Genomic DNA, 19,403 nt, shown 5'->3' on the forward strand with positions numbered 1-19,403 from the left:
TATTTGTGCCTTTTTTATCTTTTTGAATATTAGAACTACAACCGTCAATAATTTCAAAGAGGTGCAATGGAAATAACTAATAAAATATAACAGGGAATTGAAACAATACAACGTGTAGTGTGGCGAAAATGACCTTGAAACTTCGGCTTTTATTTTAAACAGGGAAAATACCGGCAGTTATACAACAACTACATTTCATTTAAATTACTCTCCCATTTGCATCTTTCCGAAACATGCATTGCGTCTCTGTTCTTCTTTTTTATCCTTTCGAATAATTCTCGAACTTGAGGATACTGTGGGAACTCCCATTTGTCACCACCCAAAAAAGTTGCAGTTAACGGCCCACAGATAACATTTTGGACAGCGAAGGTGTCGATATCTTCCCCTACAGCTGTTCCGAACTCGCTGTTTTTTTTTATTTTCCGAAGGATGTTGTCAGCTGTCCCCAACTTTTTTTGCAGACATTCTATCTCTAATCCTGCAGCAACACTGTTTTCATCATACAAAAATCGCGTGAGGGCTTTTCCTATGTACAAACTAGGACCTCTCTTGGTGTCGTAAATGCATGCGTACCATTTACCAACCACATCGCATTCTTTTGTTGGCGAATTTAAAAACTTCCACGTTTTTTCCATTGACAACAGTGTATCTGTTGATTCATCCTGGACAACGTCCTCTTCGCTTTCCTCTCTTTCTCCTTCCTCTTCTTCCTCTTCTTCATCTTCTTCTTCGCTCGAGGTAATCTCATCGGTATCGCTGTCGTCTTCCTTGTTTATTGTAATTTTCTGCTTTCCCTTTTTGCTCGCAATTGCAATTTGTTGTTTCTTCCTTTCTCTTTCTTCTTTTCTTAGCAACGCCTTTGCTTCCCTTTCTTCTTTCTCTCGGGCTTTTCGTTCAAGCTCTTCTAGCAGCTCTTTCTGCGTAATAACCTACAACATGGACAATCAATTAGTTATTTTTAATGTGAAATGCAAAATCATTAATGTACTTATTCTTAAATAATATTTTACCTTTTCGCGAAGATCTAACTTTTGTCTTCTTTTCTTAGGCTGATCTACTGAACCTTTTACTTTATCGAGGAACAGCTCTTCAAATACCTCAGTCGATTTTGGGGTGGACTGGTTAATTGGTGACAACTTCCAACCATTTGGAATCCAGCAGAAGCCTGTAGGTGCTGTATATGGATATGGTCCAAGCCGCTTTAACAAGATATTCATCTCATTAGTTTCATCACGACTTCCGCCTGGCAGAGATGATGGAGTTATATTTACATTAGGGGTGGTTGTAGGTGTGGTATTAGATATTGATAAAGGAGATTCTGCTTGGTTTTGCAATTCGGGCAGTGGTAATGATGTCGAGACTTGATTTTGCGCAAGACCCGCAGCTTCATCGATTTGTCTGAAAGTACAAAAATGTTCAGTCAAGATGTTTATTCAACAGGTTTAGCCATTTTTATCAGTCACAAAAGAAAATAACGTACCCGTCTGACAATTTAGACCAATCAAGAGCTTTACCACTTTGTTTCCACGTATAATATTTCGCTAACAATCTTGGGTCCAAGCGTTCCTTTGGATACATGGTTTTGTCAATTGGCCATATTCCAGTACTCCTAAATCCATTGATAACGCTTTCTTTTTTCATGCCATCTTTCCAAATGGAACAGAGTTCATTGACAAACTCAGACTTTGTCAATTAGCTTTTAGCACCATGTGTTGTCACGCGTAAATGGAGGCGCTTCTCCCAAGCACGTTTTAAGGGTCCAAAACATGCAACATCTAGGGGTTGCATGACATCCGTAACATGTGGAGGGAATTTCATTATAATTATATCGTCTTCCAATGCTTTTTTAATGACAGATATGCTGATATGGGTAAGGTGCCCATCAAACACCAGTAACAATGGTCTTTCTGTTACGTCCTCAGTGAATTTGGCGACCCACGTGGAAAAAACTTCCATGTCCATCCAACCGTTTTCAGACTTGGCGTAAAACGTGTTGGGTAGAGCCTTGTCCCCGTACCACGTACTTTGCATATTTTTTCCAGTGAATATAATAAGAGGGTCAAGTGCCACTCCAGCTGCATTACAAACACCGAGTACAGTGATGTTTTCTCTCCCAGCGCCATACCGTAATTTAAGGGCACGCTGTCCCTTCACGGAGACAACTTTCCCTTTTGATGGATCAGTTGGGAAAGAACTTTCGTCACAGTTCCAGATCCGTTGTGCATCCAGATTAGGGTATTTCTCGAAGATCTAAAAATATCATTTTACTATACATCATGCACGGTCAAATTATAAACGCTGTTTCCTATAAAAGCGTACCGTCAATGACGCATATATTACCTGTTCCAATTGATCGTAGAAATCAAAAATTATAAATGGATTGGATGTGTTTGCTTTACGGGCAGTACTAATCATCTCAGCCTTCTTGTGACTCAGTCCGTTTCTTTTCATAAAGCTCTTTATCCACACCAAACCAGGCCTTCCATTTTTAAACTGGAGTGAAATCGTCCCTGTGACTTTGTATTCGGCAACAAGATCCTAAATAATAAATTAAATGATGATACAAATATAAATAGTGACAGAATTTCCAACATTCAGTTTTAAACCCTTACAAAAACAGCTATTAGCTTACCAAAATTTCATCCAACGTAGGACTAAAACCAAGGTTACATACAACACCAATGCACTTAGCTAGCCGGGCCTCCGTTTCTGCATCGAAAACACATTTCCGACCAGACTTTCCTAATTTGGCTCCTTCCTTGCGTTTTTTTAAACGAAATCGCAGCGTAGATTCGTTGATACCATGACGTTTTGCTATGCCTCTGACTGATGCATTCGGCATAGAATCGAACTCTTGAAGCGCTTCCTGGAGTTGCTCTTCTGTCCACGCGTCCACAACTTTCTTCGCAACTTTTCTGCTACCCTGCTTTTTTCTTCGACCACTCTTTGATACACGTTTTTTTGTTTTCATTGTTAAGCCGTCTAGACAAACTATAAACACGATAAAACACAGTATACATTCCCAAAAATACTCACTGTGGTCTCTCATCCAAGAATATGGTAAAACAAGTGTTTAGAAATTAAAAACAAACATAGCAAAACAAAATTCTACCTTCTCCCAGTACGAATTGATCTGCAAAAGAGTTTGTTACTAGAATCTTGTCTTGTTAAGGAATTATTGACCAATTGGCGCCAAAGACCTTCACAAAATACCATATAAGGAATGTTTACCCCTTCCTGGCAATTATAACAAGGCATAAAGTTCTTAACTAAAGACGTTAAACAAGATTTCTAGTAGTCTCTCTAACTTTGCTTTGTGCGTAATGATAATATTATGCCCAATGATTTCTTGATTTAATCATTGCGCATCGTTTTTTTGCCCCGGGCGTGATTTTTACATAAAAAGGCCTCCGAGAATCAATGGACGAGGTTCGGGTCTGTAATTTAACACAGTTTTTTACCAGTGGACCGTGCTAACAAAAATGGTAGAGGAAAGTTAGTGAAGTGATTCGGAAAGTTGATATTGGACTTTTTTTGGAGTGGTGTTGGAAACATCAAGATTTCTCTGGAAGAGTCGTCGTATGGAATAATTTAATTGGTTAATATAGCGGAGGAATCATTTCAGTTAGTTTTTTCATTTAATTTTATTTTAAACCTTGTTTTAGTTGCGAAATTAACAAACTTAAAAATGCGTAATGAATATAAATGCGTAACGATTACCTCATCTGACTATATGTCAGTAAATGTTTTCTGTTTTTTTTAAGCAACAATTTTTTAATTATTTTGTGACGTGATCCTCTCAAGGAAATATTTGTTTCTGACCGATCCAAAATTTTTTTGGAAGAATGGAGTATTCTTACAATCATATAACACTGAAATTGAACAAAAATTCAACGACAAACAATTTAATTATACGGAACTTGACAATGAAATCAAGTGGTTGCATAAAACATTATCAGACTGTTCATCTGCTGCATACAACCAGACCCATGTGTCAAATAGAATTAAACAACCTAAAACTTGGTGGACAAACGAGCTCACAAAACTGAAACATGACTTATCGAAACATTTTAACGCATAGAAAAATAAAAGGTTTTTCTCGTGATCCAAACAATGTGACATATAACCGTTATCAGTTCTGCAGGAAGCTGTTTCGCAAGGGTGTGAAGTTTGAACAGAATAAACGCGTTTGCAAACATTATATCAACATAGATGAATTCAAACGTACCAAAGCTAAAAAAATTTTGGCAAAAGATGCGATCACTAAAGCGCTCAAAATCAAGACCTTTTACCATTAACAACAAATGAACTAAAGAAGATATTATTATAGCCTCATGTATGCATTTTTGACATCAAGCTAAAAAATTTAATTTTTTCTAGCAAATGACTTTTTTCCTATCGCTAATAAGTTTTTTTTCTGACTAATTTTTTTTTCATCATGCTACACGTTTCTTATTGTGAAAAGATTCCTGCATATATATTCGTACAAAGGGAAAAAAACTGGTTTGGAAATAATTTGTTGTTCGTTATTCTAGACCCACATTATTTTGTTCTTAATACAGTGCCAATCGTGAGTAACTATATGCAAGTATTAAACTACATACTAAACATTTTTTCTTTTTCATTTTTGATTTAAATAGCTGATTTGAAAAGGCTTGTTTATTGCTTATTTGTATATAAACAGGTCATAGATGACTTTATGTGAATGTATACCTAATTGTTTGCTTCCCTAATCTAAAGGCTGGGTGAACACATGAGGAGCACATCTGTTCCTCAACTGAACTGTTAGTTGCAAGTACATTCTTGATCAGCTTTCCTGGCTCTCCATTAAAAAGGAAAATAGGTTATTTTTTATGGAAGGGCTATTACTGACATCAGTAGAATTTTTTTTTTTCTGTAAATGTTTCCCTATACCTAATAAAGTGAATGTTTTCATGGATTAATACAACTAGGACTTTAATAGTAAGTGAACTGAATGGTCTGTAAATAGGAATTAAAAATGAATAGTTGATTTGAAAAACTGCTTATGTTGCAAATCTAAATTATTATTTAAAGGAAATTTTATATAAAAGGCTGTTTGTTTTTAGATCTTCAGAGAACAAGCTGGATTGCCAACAATGGCCTCCATGGAATTTGACAAAACTACTTTTTTTGATGACGATTTCCTCAAAACTTCAGCGGTAAATAATACACATTCTGACTCGGCTAATGTTACACCAATAAAAAGTTCACCTGGAAGTGGTAGTGCAAGGGGTAGGGGCCGTGGTAGAAGAAAAGGTTCTGTGAGCACTCCACCAAAAGCTAAAGTTGTGGATATACAGGACACGAATCTACCCAGTATCGAAAAAATAACACACAATATTAATAAACCAGCTACAGGTGGCTCACCTAGGGGGCGTGGTCGAGGAAGAGGAAGGGGAAGGGGAGGAGCTCAAAGTGTTGTTCAAGATCCTTCTGGTAATTCTTTGTTGAAGTTGTCACCATATAAATCAACAATAAAAAGCGAAAATGATGTGAAAGAAAACATTAACAACAATGAACAAGTAAGCTTTTAAGCTTTTGTTCTTTTGCATTTGTTTTAATTGTTGTTATGTTTTGCCTGCCATATATAAATTATAGGAAAAGGACATTGTAATCATTCGCCTTGAGGTGAGAATCTTAAGGTGAAAAATTATGTTAGTTATGTAGAGCTTAATAAGTTGTTTAACATTTTTCTCTTTTCATTTTTAACGTATTTACATTTAGAGAATTTCAAATTTAATTATACTGCATAAATTGTCATGTTTGCTATGTAACATGAATTTTTGTCTTTATTTGAGTTTATTGTCGTAACACCTTCCTTATGCTTATATTCTAATTTTTCTTTAACTTAATTTAAATTCTATCTTGTGTTTTCATTGAGGTAAGAAATGCTCTGATGTGTTTGGCATAACAACTATCTCCTTTATGCTCATTCTAGTTTTTAACTGCCACTAATTTAAAAATGTCATGAATGTGTTGATAGCCGAGTTTATCCTCCAAGCCCAGAAAAGATTTTGATTTAAGCAAAAGGCTGTGATATCACTGGCAAAATGGTAATCCCAGAACTTGACAATGAACAGACTTTCAAATATGGATGTCTTGAACTACATTGTAAACAGAAAAGCAATTTTAAAGTTATAGGATCATCACTAAAAATTAATAAAGCCTTGGCTGAGCAAATCAGTGTCATTTTCATCTTTAATCTTCGCAGTGAAATTTTTTGGCAAAAAAGTACCATACTTTTAATCAAGGCTTAATTTTGAAATTTTAAGAATCTATATAATAATACGCCAGTTCTGTCTGTCTGTCTGTCTGGGACTTTTGCAAAGTGGATAAAATTTCTTTGATAAAGTCTATAAAACATCGTCTATAAATTTGTTCTGTAAATTACCAAACTTTGACGTCAAAGGAAAGTATATTAAGATTAGTGAAGCCATTGCATTGCACTTTTTAATTTAAGGCTAAATAACTTGTAAACGGGTGGAAATAACTGACGTCATCTCCTGCGTAGGTAACTAGGGACCACCTGGGACCAATTTATGTAAGTTTCCCAAACCTGGGTCCCCGAATCCGTTTCGGGAATGGATGGGTTGGTGACGTCATCCAAAAAACCTTCGAACCCTAATATCTCTGCAAACGTTTGTCAAAAATACGCGATCCTATACATTTTCTTGATCAGCGTTTCAAGACCTATACAATGAAGGCAGCAGGTATACAAATTTCTAAAAAAAATTTTGGGGGGGTTTGACTGGCCATTGCTGACGTCAGCAAAATTTTAAAACCCTTATATCTCATTAATCGCTTGTCAAAAAGACATGATCGTATACATTTTCTTGGTCAGCGTTTTAACCTCTGCACAGTACAGGCAACGAATAAACTAAGTTTCACCAAAAATTTTTGTAATTGCACTGCTGACGACAGCAAAAAATCTAAAACAACCTGAATGAATGCTGAGAACAAGAATGCTGAGGCTCATAAGAGACTAAATTGAAATGAAATATAATTTTTCTTTGCAACATTTATACCCACCCAGCCATATTTTGCATAATGTGTTATACATTGGTTATTTTATTTAACATCTTAGCCTTTCCCTCATTCAACCATGTTTCAAATGTGATCACACCTTTTTAACAATTATTTAATAATCAAAATTCACAAAGAATCACAAGTTTGGTTGAAATGTGTGTTTGATTCCGTCTGGGTTTGTCATGGTGGTGATGGCCAGGTAACAAAAAATGTGATTGTCCACTGATTTATTTGCAAGATATAAATCTGATTTTAAGTGACAGCATCACTCTTGTTCAATTGGCCACCATAACACAGTGTAGCTGCTAAGAAAAGTATCTACTCTTTTATATTTATCAAATGGAGAAAAACAACTAATGGCTAGGAAGTAGTCAGGCAGACAGAAATAGAAACAAAAATTAAACAAAATTAAAAAATATGAACCACCTGTTTTGAACCAGGACTTCTATGTTTTCTAAGCGGGAAATTAAACCACTTGACCAAAACCCCTTGCATTGGCATGCTAAATGTAGAACTTTATAGTGCTGTGTTTTCATTTTCCAAATGTCCAATTTTGTAAGATCAGTTAACCACAAAATTATTATTGGAATTTCTATCAATATTGGGCAATTTTTAGCGTACGTGATACTCTAATTTTTTTTAAATTTAAAAAGAATTATCAAGCTTTAAAGGTCTATTTGTAAAGAACTTACCTTCACAAAATTTAAAACATCTTCACAGGGCTTTTGTTTGATTAGAAACCATGATAAAAGTGGAACCCGCCCCTACGTGTTGGATTTTTAAAATATACAGGTTTAATACGAGATGAATATCAAAGCAAAATTGGCACCCAAGAAAGTCCTTTTTCTATGGTATTTAAAGTTGATATATTAGGTTACGAAAAGTACTCAAAAAAACCTCATCAAAATTATAGCTGACACCAGAAACATTCAAAAATACTTCAAATCAGTTCAGCCTGTCCTTTTTTTAGCATTTCTTTTTTCATCATGCTGTTTTCAGTAAGTGAGTTCACGGAATCTAACAGCAGGGGAACCAGGGAAGAGCATTCAACTAGCAGCTTTTCTATGTTTGATAATGCGCCTAAATCTTGTCCTGCTTTTTGGCTGTATGGTTGCCCTGATTCTCCGAAACTTGCATGTCATGTTTCGGCCTACTTCATGTTAACGCCAACGCCTGCATTGCGCCATTTCCATCTTTCTAGAATATTTTAAGCTGGAGTACTGACAACTGAAACTAGTTTACAATGTTCTGCTACTTTGTGTGATCACAGTGGATAGTTTTTCTTGTTTAAGGCTTAAAATATTGATTTTTTATTTTTAAAGAATCTTGGGGCTCAAAACAGTATGATTTTTGTATAAAGATGTGCGTAATATTTAAATGTTAAATAAGCAACCTTGTTCACCATATTTATGTCCTTCACATAAATAATCAGCAAATGTTTTTTTGGGAGTTACACCCAGTCAATTAAGAAGCAAAATCAGAAGTCAAAATACATAAATAGTCTTATTGTATCAGAGATTCCATAGATTTAAACCTTATGTGTAATGGCAATGCATGCAACTATTGAGGAGTAAATTTAACAAAGTAGGAGGCTTGTGTACACAATAAGGGTTGAGGTTGAGATTGGTAATGCTTAAACCTGAATAATTTTAAAGTAAACCTGCAAAAAAATTAATACAAAGAAGGTTCAGGAGCTGCAAAAATATTCTTTCTGTTAAAATGACCAACTTATTAAACATTGACAAGGATGACGATCCAAATTCCGTCATTTAAATAATGAGGTTTCAACAGCACAAAATGTGAGTACAATTATACTGACCTTGGATTTAAAACCTAATTAAGCTTTTCTGATGTGGGTAATTTTATGACCAAAATCCAGATGCTTTTACTATTTTCTGCAACAACAACTGACACTTCTGATACCTTGTGAATCATCATTTTCCCAATAATTACATTGTTATTTTACTCTTCCACTTTATCATCATCGTCATCAAAGTCACTCTTGCTGACGTTTACACTATCATTGACATTTGGTTCATAATTATCAAAAAATATGTTAACTGTTCATATGATTCCTCTTAGTCGTCAAATAAAAGGAAGCCCAGAGAGCGAGTCTGTTTTGCAGAGTTTTTGACGCCCTGGGTTCATGAATGTAATATAGGTAATGAAAACTAATAAAAAACAACATTTTATTTCCTAGCGCTGAAGGATATGCCAGGCCTATCAATAAGAAAACAACACCAGAGCAATAAATCGCTCCCCCAAGGTTACAATAATTTAAACTGGGCAAACAATCTGAATAAATAGAATAAGTTTATAAACGTATATTTTATCACAAAGTCCTTTTTATCTATTTTATTTTATCTTTTTTTTACTGTAAAGCTTCGATTAAGCGCTTGGGCGCTTATAAAATTTTTAAGTCTCTAGGGTGGGTGCTTATTCGAGGGGGGTGCTTAATCAAGGGGGGGGGGGTGCTTATTACAAAAATAGAGGATTTGGGAAAACATAAAAACTAAATACCGTATTTTCCGGTATGTAACCTGCACATGGTATAACCCACAGCTCAGCTTTTTTAGGGTGTTATAAACATGGTGTTAAGCCGAGAATGATGATAAATGATGATGATCATAAACTAAATGCTATAAGATAGACGCACCTTCCTTTAACCTGCATAAAATTTCAATCAATGTGTTTTACTTACCCGCACCTTTGCATAACCCGCATCGTGTTAAGAAAAAAATTTAGCGTATTTTTACTTACCCTAATCATTTTTAAACATGTGCGTGTGTTCTGTGTTTTTTCATGCTGGGGTCAAGTGGGGGACGTTTAAACTCGTGAACCCCAAACACTAGAACCGAGTGTCTGAACTAGCGACTCTTTCAGTCTTAACTTCATTGCCTCCCATTGCCAATAAAAAAATGAATTAAAATTAATTTGACAAGTCGATCTTCTGCTAATGCCGACAGTACTGAATCAGACAATTCTGTCTTCTTTTTATTTGTAGACATTAGTTTCAGCCAATAATAACTCCTGCTTCCTGCGATTAAACAAACAAATAAATAAAAAAACGACGCTATTAGGTTATCAACCTAAAGTAAAATCTCTGTTTTTTATGTATATTTAAGTTTTTTTTGGAACAAAAATAACATAATTATCGTGGATTGTCTGTAACAGCGATGTATGGAATGTTCTTTTCTAATGTTTATAGAATTTTGTTATCTATTTACATCTCAGCAATCAGTGTGCATGATAAAATAAATGGTGGCAACGAGGAGGAGATTTTTGTGGAGGAGAGTTTTGTGTGTCCTATTAATTGTATTTTATATTTATTTTTGATATTTTCAGTGGCTACCTGTTGCTCGAAGGTAGCGAAGATAAAAAAAGAAAATTATTATCTATACTTTAATTTTAGCATTTTTCAATATTTTTAACAGGAAGTATTAAGTCCTGGGCACTAGGTTGTAAAATGTGTGTCAATTAAACCTAAAAATGATACCTGCTATATTGCTCTATTACCAGAAGCAAGTCATTTCAATGTGCTCAATGTGATTGCAAAGATATAAATAGATTAGAATTACATTCAACACAAAAGAAAAATGATCTCCAGCATTGTGTTTCAGAGAGAGCTCGTAATATTAGCACTGGCAAGCAATAGAAAGTTAAAGCAATTTCACTGTGCGAAAAAAACTAAATCACGTAGTTGAAGTAAGATTACGTAGATATAGGATCGGGCATGCAGTTATGTTTATATACGCATTTTATCCTATTGGTACAATTTTCTTTATTGAATGTATAAACTTTAAATTTCACAATAAATGAAAGAAAATATAAAACTTATCACATAACCCGCACCACATTTTAACCCGCGGGTTATATACCGGAAAATATGGTATCAATAGTTGAAAGACTTTTCTTTTTCTTTTAAAGAATATCTATTTCTAAATCTACATCCTCATCATCCTCCTTGTCATCATTAATGAGTAATAAATATCATTTTCGTTGATTTCGAACAGGTTTGTCTTCTCTGGATTGATGTATTCAAACTGTTCCTTCAACATATTGCTTCCATCATGAAATGGTTTTCCTTCTTTAAAGCAAGTGATTTTATCATCTTCACTGACATCGGTGTTGCAAGTAACCTCGCAAGAAACAAACGAATCTCGGATGATTCCTTTTGAAAGCTTTTCCCATGAACAACTTCTCATATAGGTGGGGGTTTCAAATTGCCACAATCGGTTTCCTTGTCCAAGCCTTTTGAAGCCAACCATTCATCATAAAGTTCAGTGCAATGTTCCTTAAAAAGCTTGTTCCAGCACACATCAGGTGCTTGTATGTAACGTGTGCACCCTCCAGGAATCAAAACCGCATCAACGTTTTTTCTCTTTAACAAATCGGTAGCCGAATTCTCAATGTACAAAGCAAAAGATCCGATAGCAAAAAAATTCTCTTTGGAATGACATATTTTATATTCTATGAAAATATTTGGAACATTCCTTTTTTCTGGAAAAAGCCTTTTCAGAGGTGTTATATCCTTTGCACCTTTGAGAAAATATGTGCAAAATAGGTTGAGCATATTTTTTGTAAACATTATGCATGATATTGAACTCCTGTATAAATATATGCGTAATAATATTTTTTAGATAAATTTAGGAGTATGCATATGAGCTGTCTCTTGTAACCCTGACTTCTCTCTTTTAAAAAATTCTGAACGTGTGCACGCATATTCAGCACAAAGAAAAAGTTCACACTTCTATCATCTTTCTGCATACTCAGTTCACACATTTTCATAACACCTACGAAAATCTTTAAAAATAAATATCTTGTTAGTAAATTTTCGCATACATGCCTTTACGTTTGTGCTCTCTTTTTCCGAAAGCTTCCTATTGGCTCATCAAATTTTCAGTAATTGAAAGCTGAATAAATTATGCACAAAACGTTCCCTGATTTTTTTTATGTAAATTACTGATTAGCGAATTATGACAACAGAAAAAAAAAATATGCATTTTTTGAATGATTATACATAATTACAAATAATTTCATAACAACATTATTAGAAAAAAATACCGGAATCCTTTTTGAATTTAATTTATGCTGAATATAATACTGCAAAAACGAGAACTCTGCGACCACGCGTTCAAAAAAAGAAGCCATTTTAAAAAGGATTTTTCTGAGACTACTCACCAAGTGAGTTTTTTCCTTTACAGTCACTTAAACAACAGAAGGGCTTTTTTCAAATAAATGTTCGAGAAACCCGCAGTCCTTTTAATCAATGATTAATAACCCATTAAGAGTCAAGCTCACTAGCTCCTCACTCAGTGGTTTCCTTCCTCCTCCAGCAAGTCGCTTCATTTCTTTTCCATGCTTTTCAGTTGTTTGAGCCTGGATTTGATCGCGATTTTTGACCCATCGAGCAGTCATTCTTCTATCAACGTTGAATTGGCGAGCAGCAGAACTTATGGAAAAACGTTCTGCATGTACAATAACTTTCAGCTTAAAAGATGCAGTGTAACTACTATGGTTTTTCCTTTGTGAGAAACAGTATGGGATATCAGCATCCATATCGATTCCATCGAGTTCATGCTCACTCGCCATCTTGATTTTATCTATGCACACAACAGTTTGTTTTTGTGTTTTATTGTTATCACACATGTCTATGACATTTGAATGAATTTGTTCGAAAGCTGATTCAGCACATACTCTGTTTGCTGATTCCATTTACACCATACAAATTATTTTACTGCACTGAAATGTCTTCATTGTTTGTGTTATTTGTTTTGATTTGCTTCTCTCTCTCAGGCGAAGTGGTGAATTATAAAAAACGGCACAACCAAATCCAACGTTTTATACATACGACATGTTATATAAAATAGAATTTGTCCAGTTTGAGGTCATCACATTTATAAAGATTGTTGGGCTCCAGTTATCTGGGAGAAACTTTATTGCAAACCAGATCCAAGAGAAGAAGCACAGACATATGATAAACATGCTTTGGGCGTTTATAAACTTGTAGAAGGTGAGCATGTTTTGGTGGGGCACGTCCCTATAGAATTATCGCGGCTTGACATTTTTTGAGAAGGAGAATGACTTAAAGCAGAGGTGGTTGGGAAACGGAAAAGAGAGATTGGTTTAGTGGTTCCAGCCAAATACATAGCAATGACCAATGACATCAAGTTTGCGCAAGTTTTGATGGAAAAACTCTAGGAGAAAAAAACAACATTAATATAACAATCCACAAAGCTATTTTAAAAAAACGTCCTTGCTATATCTATGATCATGATGAAAAGGAAATGAAAATTGAACTTCAAGAAGAAATAGATAATAAAGAAAACTAAAAGAAGTTTCTTTTAATCCCTAAGTGCCCGTTTCTGGAGATCGACGGGTGGGCGCTTATTCAAGGGGCGCTTATTTCACGTCTAGGGCGGGCGCTTGTTTGAGGGGGGGGCGCTTGTTTGAGGGGTGCGCTTAATCAAAGCTTCGCGGTATATATATATATATATATATATATATATATATATATATATATATATATATATATATATATATATATATATATATATATATATATATATATATATATATATATATATATATAACACAAATAACACGAACATATATATATAACACGAACACAAATTTCTTTATCCAGTTATTCCACAAAGGATATATATATGAACACAAAAGCTACAATTATAGCTACAATTTGTGTTCATATATATATATATATATATATATATATATATATATATATATATATATATATATATATATATATATATATATATATATTTACTGTAAATGATAAGGAAGGGAACATTGATTTCCATGTGAGATGAATTGATATTGCTCAGCCAGAAAAACTTTGTTAGGAATTGGGGAAGCAATTAATGGCTCAGCTAGTTTTTTTATTTCCCAGAATTGGGTGAGCCTTTGCGTGAACAAGAGCAATTGCTCTCCTCTTATTGATAGGCCTGTATGTGTTTAGACTTTTACCATAATTGTAAGATGTTTCATCTGATAAAACTAGTATCGCTGCAGTGGAGCACATCACCATTGTTGTTTGTGTTTGTGCTATTGTATGTTGTTTTAGTGGACCTTGACTGCAAAATCGCAAACTTTTAACTTGAAACCTGTGTTGCACAACTTCTTGTTGAGGATATTCTTAACCGTTTCCCTTTGAAAACTATGGAGGACATGGACAAGTGTCATAAGATGAACACGGTTTTGGTTGTAAGATATAACAGTAAGGGACCGTCTCCACGATTGTTTCACATTTTATACAAATTATGACAAATTCCGAAAGGAATTCTGAAGCGAATTGTTCTCCCAAAACAATTAAAAAACAATCAGAAACGTGATAAATTTATTGCTTGAAACTAATTTTAGACATTCCTTTTTCACTTTGACAGCTGTCACAAAAATATGCACAAGATTTTTATTGAATGTGGTGATAAAGCTAAGTAGTTTCGAAACCAACTACGACTACATTTAATCCAGTTTTAATAGTTTTTAAAAAAACTATGGCGACTTTCATAGTTCTCGAACCAATTACGTCAACGTTTTAACTATCTACGATCCCTTTTTAATGGGTTTTAAAACGATCTATGGCGATGTTTTCGCTCCTTTTGATCATGTTTTGATGGTTTTTAAATGATCTATGGCGATTTTTTAGCTTCCTTCGATACCGTTTTTATGGTTTTAAACGATTTACGGCGATGCTACTTACGATTGCATATTGATAATTTTTTAACGATATATTGTGATGTTTTAGCTTCTTCAATGATTCAAATTGCATTTGTGTTTTTTTGATAAACACATTCATTTCGTTGGGACCCATAAGTCTGGTGTTTTATGGAATATGACCAATGACATGAATCTCTATAATAATACAGAGCTTCCGTGTGTCTGTGTGTCACTTTTGCAAAGTCAATTATATTCTTTACAATTTACTTTGATAAAGTCTATAAAACATATAAAACCTATAAATTTGTTCTGTAAATTACCAAACTTTGATGTTTAAATAATGCTGACGTCAAAGGAAAGTGTATTCAGATTACTAAAGCCATTGTATTGCACCTTTAAGGCCAAATAACTTGGAAACAAGGTGGTGACGTCAATGATTTTTTACTGCGTAGGTAACAAGGGACCACCTAGGACCAATTTGGGTAATTTTTCCAAACCTGGGTCTCCAAATCCGTTGAGGAATGGACCGGTTGATGACGTCATCAAAAAACCTTCAAACCCTAATATCTCTGCAACAATTTGTCAAAGATACATGATCCGATACATTTTCTTGATCAGCGTTTGATAAGGGAAGTGTGTAATTATTTTCGTATTTTTGCAGGGCCTTGCTGACGTCAGCAAAATTTTTAAACCTTTATATCTCCTCAACCGTTCATCAAAAGCACATTATTTTATACATTATTTTTATCAGAGTATATAGAGGCAGCGGATAAATAAATTTCCAAAAAAAGATATTTTGTGTATTAACAGGTCCTTGCAGATGTCATCAAAATTCAAGTGATGGTTCTCTTTTTCATTGTTCCCCTGCCTAAGTGGATTTTTCCACAGGCTACATCGACTAGTAGAAAATATATTACAAAAGTCTCTTTTTTGTGCGTGGCGCTGATTTCAAAACCAGAGAAACAACATTACAACTTTTACTTATTTTATAGGTTTTATTTATAGTATATAATATAAAGCTGGTTTTCCACTAGGCGGATTATTCCGTGCGGAGCGTTCAGCACAGAGGATATTTTCCGTCTCGCAGAACGCATTTTATTTTTCCACTAACCACGGCGCCATTATGCAAACAACACCATGAAGTTCAGTCGCTGATTAGTTCTTCTTAAAAAAGGTAAACTATTGAAATTGTTGGCATTAAAAAATAAAATAAATAATAGGAAATATAAAAAAAGATTCTGGATACACCAAATTTACCAAGAACGAAAGCAGAAGGGGGAGTTTCATTTACTGATACAGGATTTGAAGCTATATGATCATCAACTGTTTTTTCAATACTTTCGTATGTCTCCTTCTGATTTGGAAACGTTACTGTCTTGGGTAGCTCCCCTTCTTGTAAAGAAAGAAACAAGAATGCGAGAATCCATCAAACCAAGTTAAAGATTATGTGTTACTATGAGATAGTTACTGGAGATGCACAAGTGACAATTGCCTCAAACTTTTGAATGAGCCCAACTGTTGTAGGAAGGATTATCCCTGAAACATGCAGGGCCATATGGGATGCTCTGTCTGATAAAAACTATCTTAAACCTCCAAACTCTCCAGAAGAATGGCAACATGTAGCTCAGGAATTTTATAAAAAATGGAACTTTCCAAATTGCTTAGGGGCAATCGATGAAAAGCATCTTGTGATGCAGGCCCCATCAAGATCAGGTTCAGCATTCTTTAATTATAAAAAGCAACACAGTATTGTGTTTATGGCAGTGTGCAGTGCACTTTATAAATTTCTAATGGTAGATATTGGAGATACAGGAAGACAAAGTGATGGTAGTGTGTATGGGAACAGCAATCTTGGCTATAGCATTGAGAATAATCTACTTAATATTCCAAAAGCATAAAACTACCAAAGTCGAATTGTCTTTTACTTTCATAGATGATGCTTTTGGGCTGAAACCTCACATGATGAAACCGTACCCACTTCAAAACTTGGCAAAAGAAAAGCGAATATTCAACTATAGGCTCTCAAGAGCGCGGCAAGTAGTAGAAAATGTGTTTGGAATTGCTGCAAGCCGCTTTCGAATTCTTCGCCGACCAATCATAAGTAAAGTCGACAAAGTTGTATTAATAACTAGAGCAGTGGTGGCATTACACAACTACTTAATCACTGGTTCCAATGCAAATGATATTTATAATTTCTGCCCAGAAAACTATGTTGATAGAGGAAGCCAAAACAATATTATTCCAGGTGAATGGAGAAAAGACTCTGAAAGTATCAGTGGTATTCAGGACTTAACAAATTGTAGTTCCAACAATTATTCAAAACAGGCAGCCTTAATTCTGGATGAATTTAAATGCTATTTTAACAATGAAGGAGCAGTAGAATGGCAGTGGTATATTGTCAATAGTACAGGACAAAATAAAAACTGAATAATTTATGTCAACATGTATAGAAAATGTACATCCATACAAATACTGTAAAAAATGTTATATGTCATACAAAAAATGTTAAAGAGAAAATTAGTTTTATTCGCATGCCTCATCAAACTGAATTTCAAACAACAGCTGCGAAATCTTAATTTTTGCCATTTTGTTCTTTTTGGCAGATAATTTTCTTAAAGTGGGCACCAGGCTACGGCAAAAAAGACTATCTTCACATTCCTCTTTATTATCAGCTTTTACTTCTTTCTCTATTTGCATCCAACTCTTTCAAAATTCTATTTCCTTCTGCATTCTCACTACGTTTTCTTTTCTCCCACTTTGCCGTGACAGTAGCGCTGCCACTGTCCGTAATTTTGGTAAAAATCATAGGAGATTGTGGTGGTGTAAACAAATTTACATCAGGGGGTTGATCAACCTCTGAACACGTTTGTTCTGTATTTTCTTTACTCTGTATCCGTACATTGCTTTAAGTTAGGAAATTCATAGGTGCTCTTTCATAAAGAAAGGACATCTGTTCAAAATAGTTACATTTTGGTAACGCTGAAGCAGCTGCACCTGATTTTGTCATCCTTGTTCTTCTGTGGAGACATTTTTTCAGGTTGTCTTTTAAATATTTTAGTTGTTTTTGAAGGAATTCACCTACAAATAATAAAAAGCCCAGGCCATTCCTTGAGACGAGTGTGATCGCACACGCACTCGCCCGAACACTCGTAAAAAAATTTATGAGTGCTTTTTATTGCACTCGTGAATTTTTTCTTTTTCTAAAAGATTATAGAGTGATGAAAAAGGCTATTACGCTGATTGTGTAACATTCATTTTTTCGTGATTGATTTTGTTTAAAAAGTATAGAGAACATTAAAGTTGGCCCCTTTCCTTCATGATGACACTCTTATGCTGGGCTGGTGCATTACACTGAGACACGATTGAAAGACGGAAGACCATTTGGAACTCATGCCACAAGTCAGTCTGACCTTCATCGTCACAGAGAATACTGTGAGAAGAGTGCGCACCCATGCAAGTTAAATATAACCAGAACATCAGACAGGTTAGGTGTCCTGTACCTCAATACAGCTTTCAGACGAATGTTCTCGTGATGTAATACCACAGAAGAACATGTTGAATAAAGTTTAAAAAATCTTTTTAAAAGGGGAAAGAGAAATAAAAATGTCTAGAAATATATTTAATCCTAAAAACATATAGCAAATCTGCCAACACATCAACATTCTTTCAACTTTGCACTTGTGGTTAATACGTTTCACAAAATTCATTTCTATACAGCTTAAATAGCATATAACGTTGTGGTAAACAAAAAATAGTTAAATGTGAAACACACTTGTAGATATTCACATCGCACTTGTAAATTTTGCTTAAGAGTGCGATTTTTCGCACACCATAGCACTCGTTATTTTTTTTAGCGGGTGCTTTTTGTAGCTCTGCCATAGTTTTATTTAAGAAATGGCCTGAAAGCCATATATATACACACAGTATATATTTAATATCAGATTCCAAAAATTATGTGATTTTACTTTCTTTCTGAAAATAAAAACAACAGCAAATATATATGTAGCTATGAGATAGTAGGGGTTTACTTACAATCTTTTTGAAATATTCTTGCCAATTCTTGCCATGCATTATTTTTGATGTTTCTGTCTTTGTAATCAGTAGAATAAATGTTCCATAGACATGGAAATTTCCGAACCTACAAATGTTTTACAAATAGTTATTTGACTATAGCAAACAAAAAAACAGAAACCAAGTTTAGCTTTACAAAAATAAACTAGCTAGCTAGCTAAGCTCTACTTACTTCCTCTATAAACAATTCTTTGTCAAATTTTGTAACTTGACTCTCTATTGGCGTGCTTGACATCAAAATCTGACTAGATTCTGCAAAAGACATCTTATTTCCCTTTTTCTTGTCACAATGGTTCACAATGATGCATTCACAGCTACTGCTTCACTATTTCCTTTCAGCTTTCAGCTATTTTAATTTTTATGTAAAACACTCGAAATCAAGCATTTTGATTGGCTCGCGGAATTTACAGTACCGGAAAAGTCGGGTCCGGTTCAACTTTTAATTCTACGCGTAGCGGAACGCCCTTAATGAAATTTTCATAAGAACAACAATGGCTGCTCCGCTCTACACGGAATAATCCGCCTAGTGGAAAACTGGCTTAAGCAATATAACCCAGCCTTTAAGTCCTCATCAAAAAATTTTAAAAGAACCAAAGAACATTTAA

At 34.5% G+C, this 19,403-nt stretch overlaps 1 protein-coding gene across 1 annotated transcript in view; it reads left to right on the forward strand.

Moving 5' to 3' along the window:
• LOC130636944 (uncharacterized) overlaps positions 1–19,403 on the forward strand; it is a 40,698-nt gene that overhangs the window by 15,916 nt on the left and 5,379 nt on the right. Inside the window, exon 5 of the mRNA XM_057446795.1 lies at positions 5,088–5,543. Coding sequence (XP_057302778.1) covers positions 5,088–5,543 — 456 coding nt within the window. The remainder of the gene's footprint in view (positions 1–5,087; positions 5,544–19,403) is intronic.

This window comes from Hydractinia symbiolongicarpus, chromosome 3, assembly GCF_029227915.1.
Source record: "Hydractinia symbiolongicarpus strain clone_291-10 chromosome 3, HSymV2.1, whole genome shotgun sequence".
In the NCBI taxonomy this organism is placed as follows: Eukaryota; Metazoa; Cnidaria; class Hydrozoa; order Anthoathecata; family Hydractiniidae; genus Hydractinia; species Hydractinia symbiolongicarpus.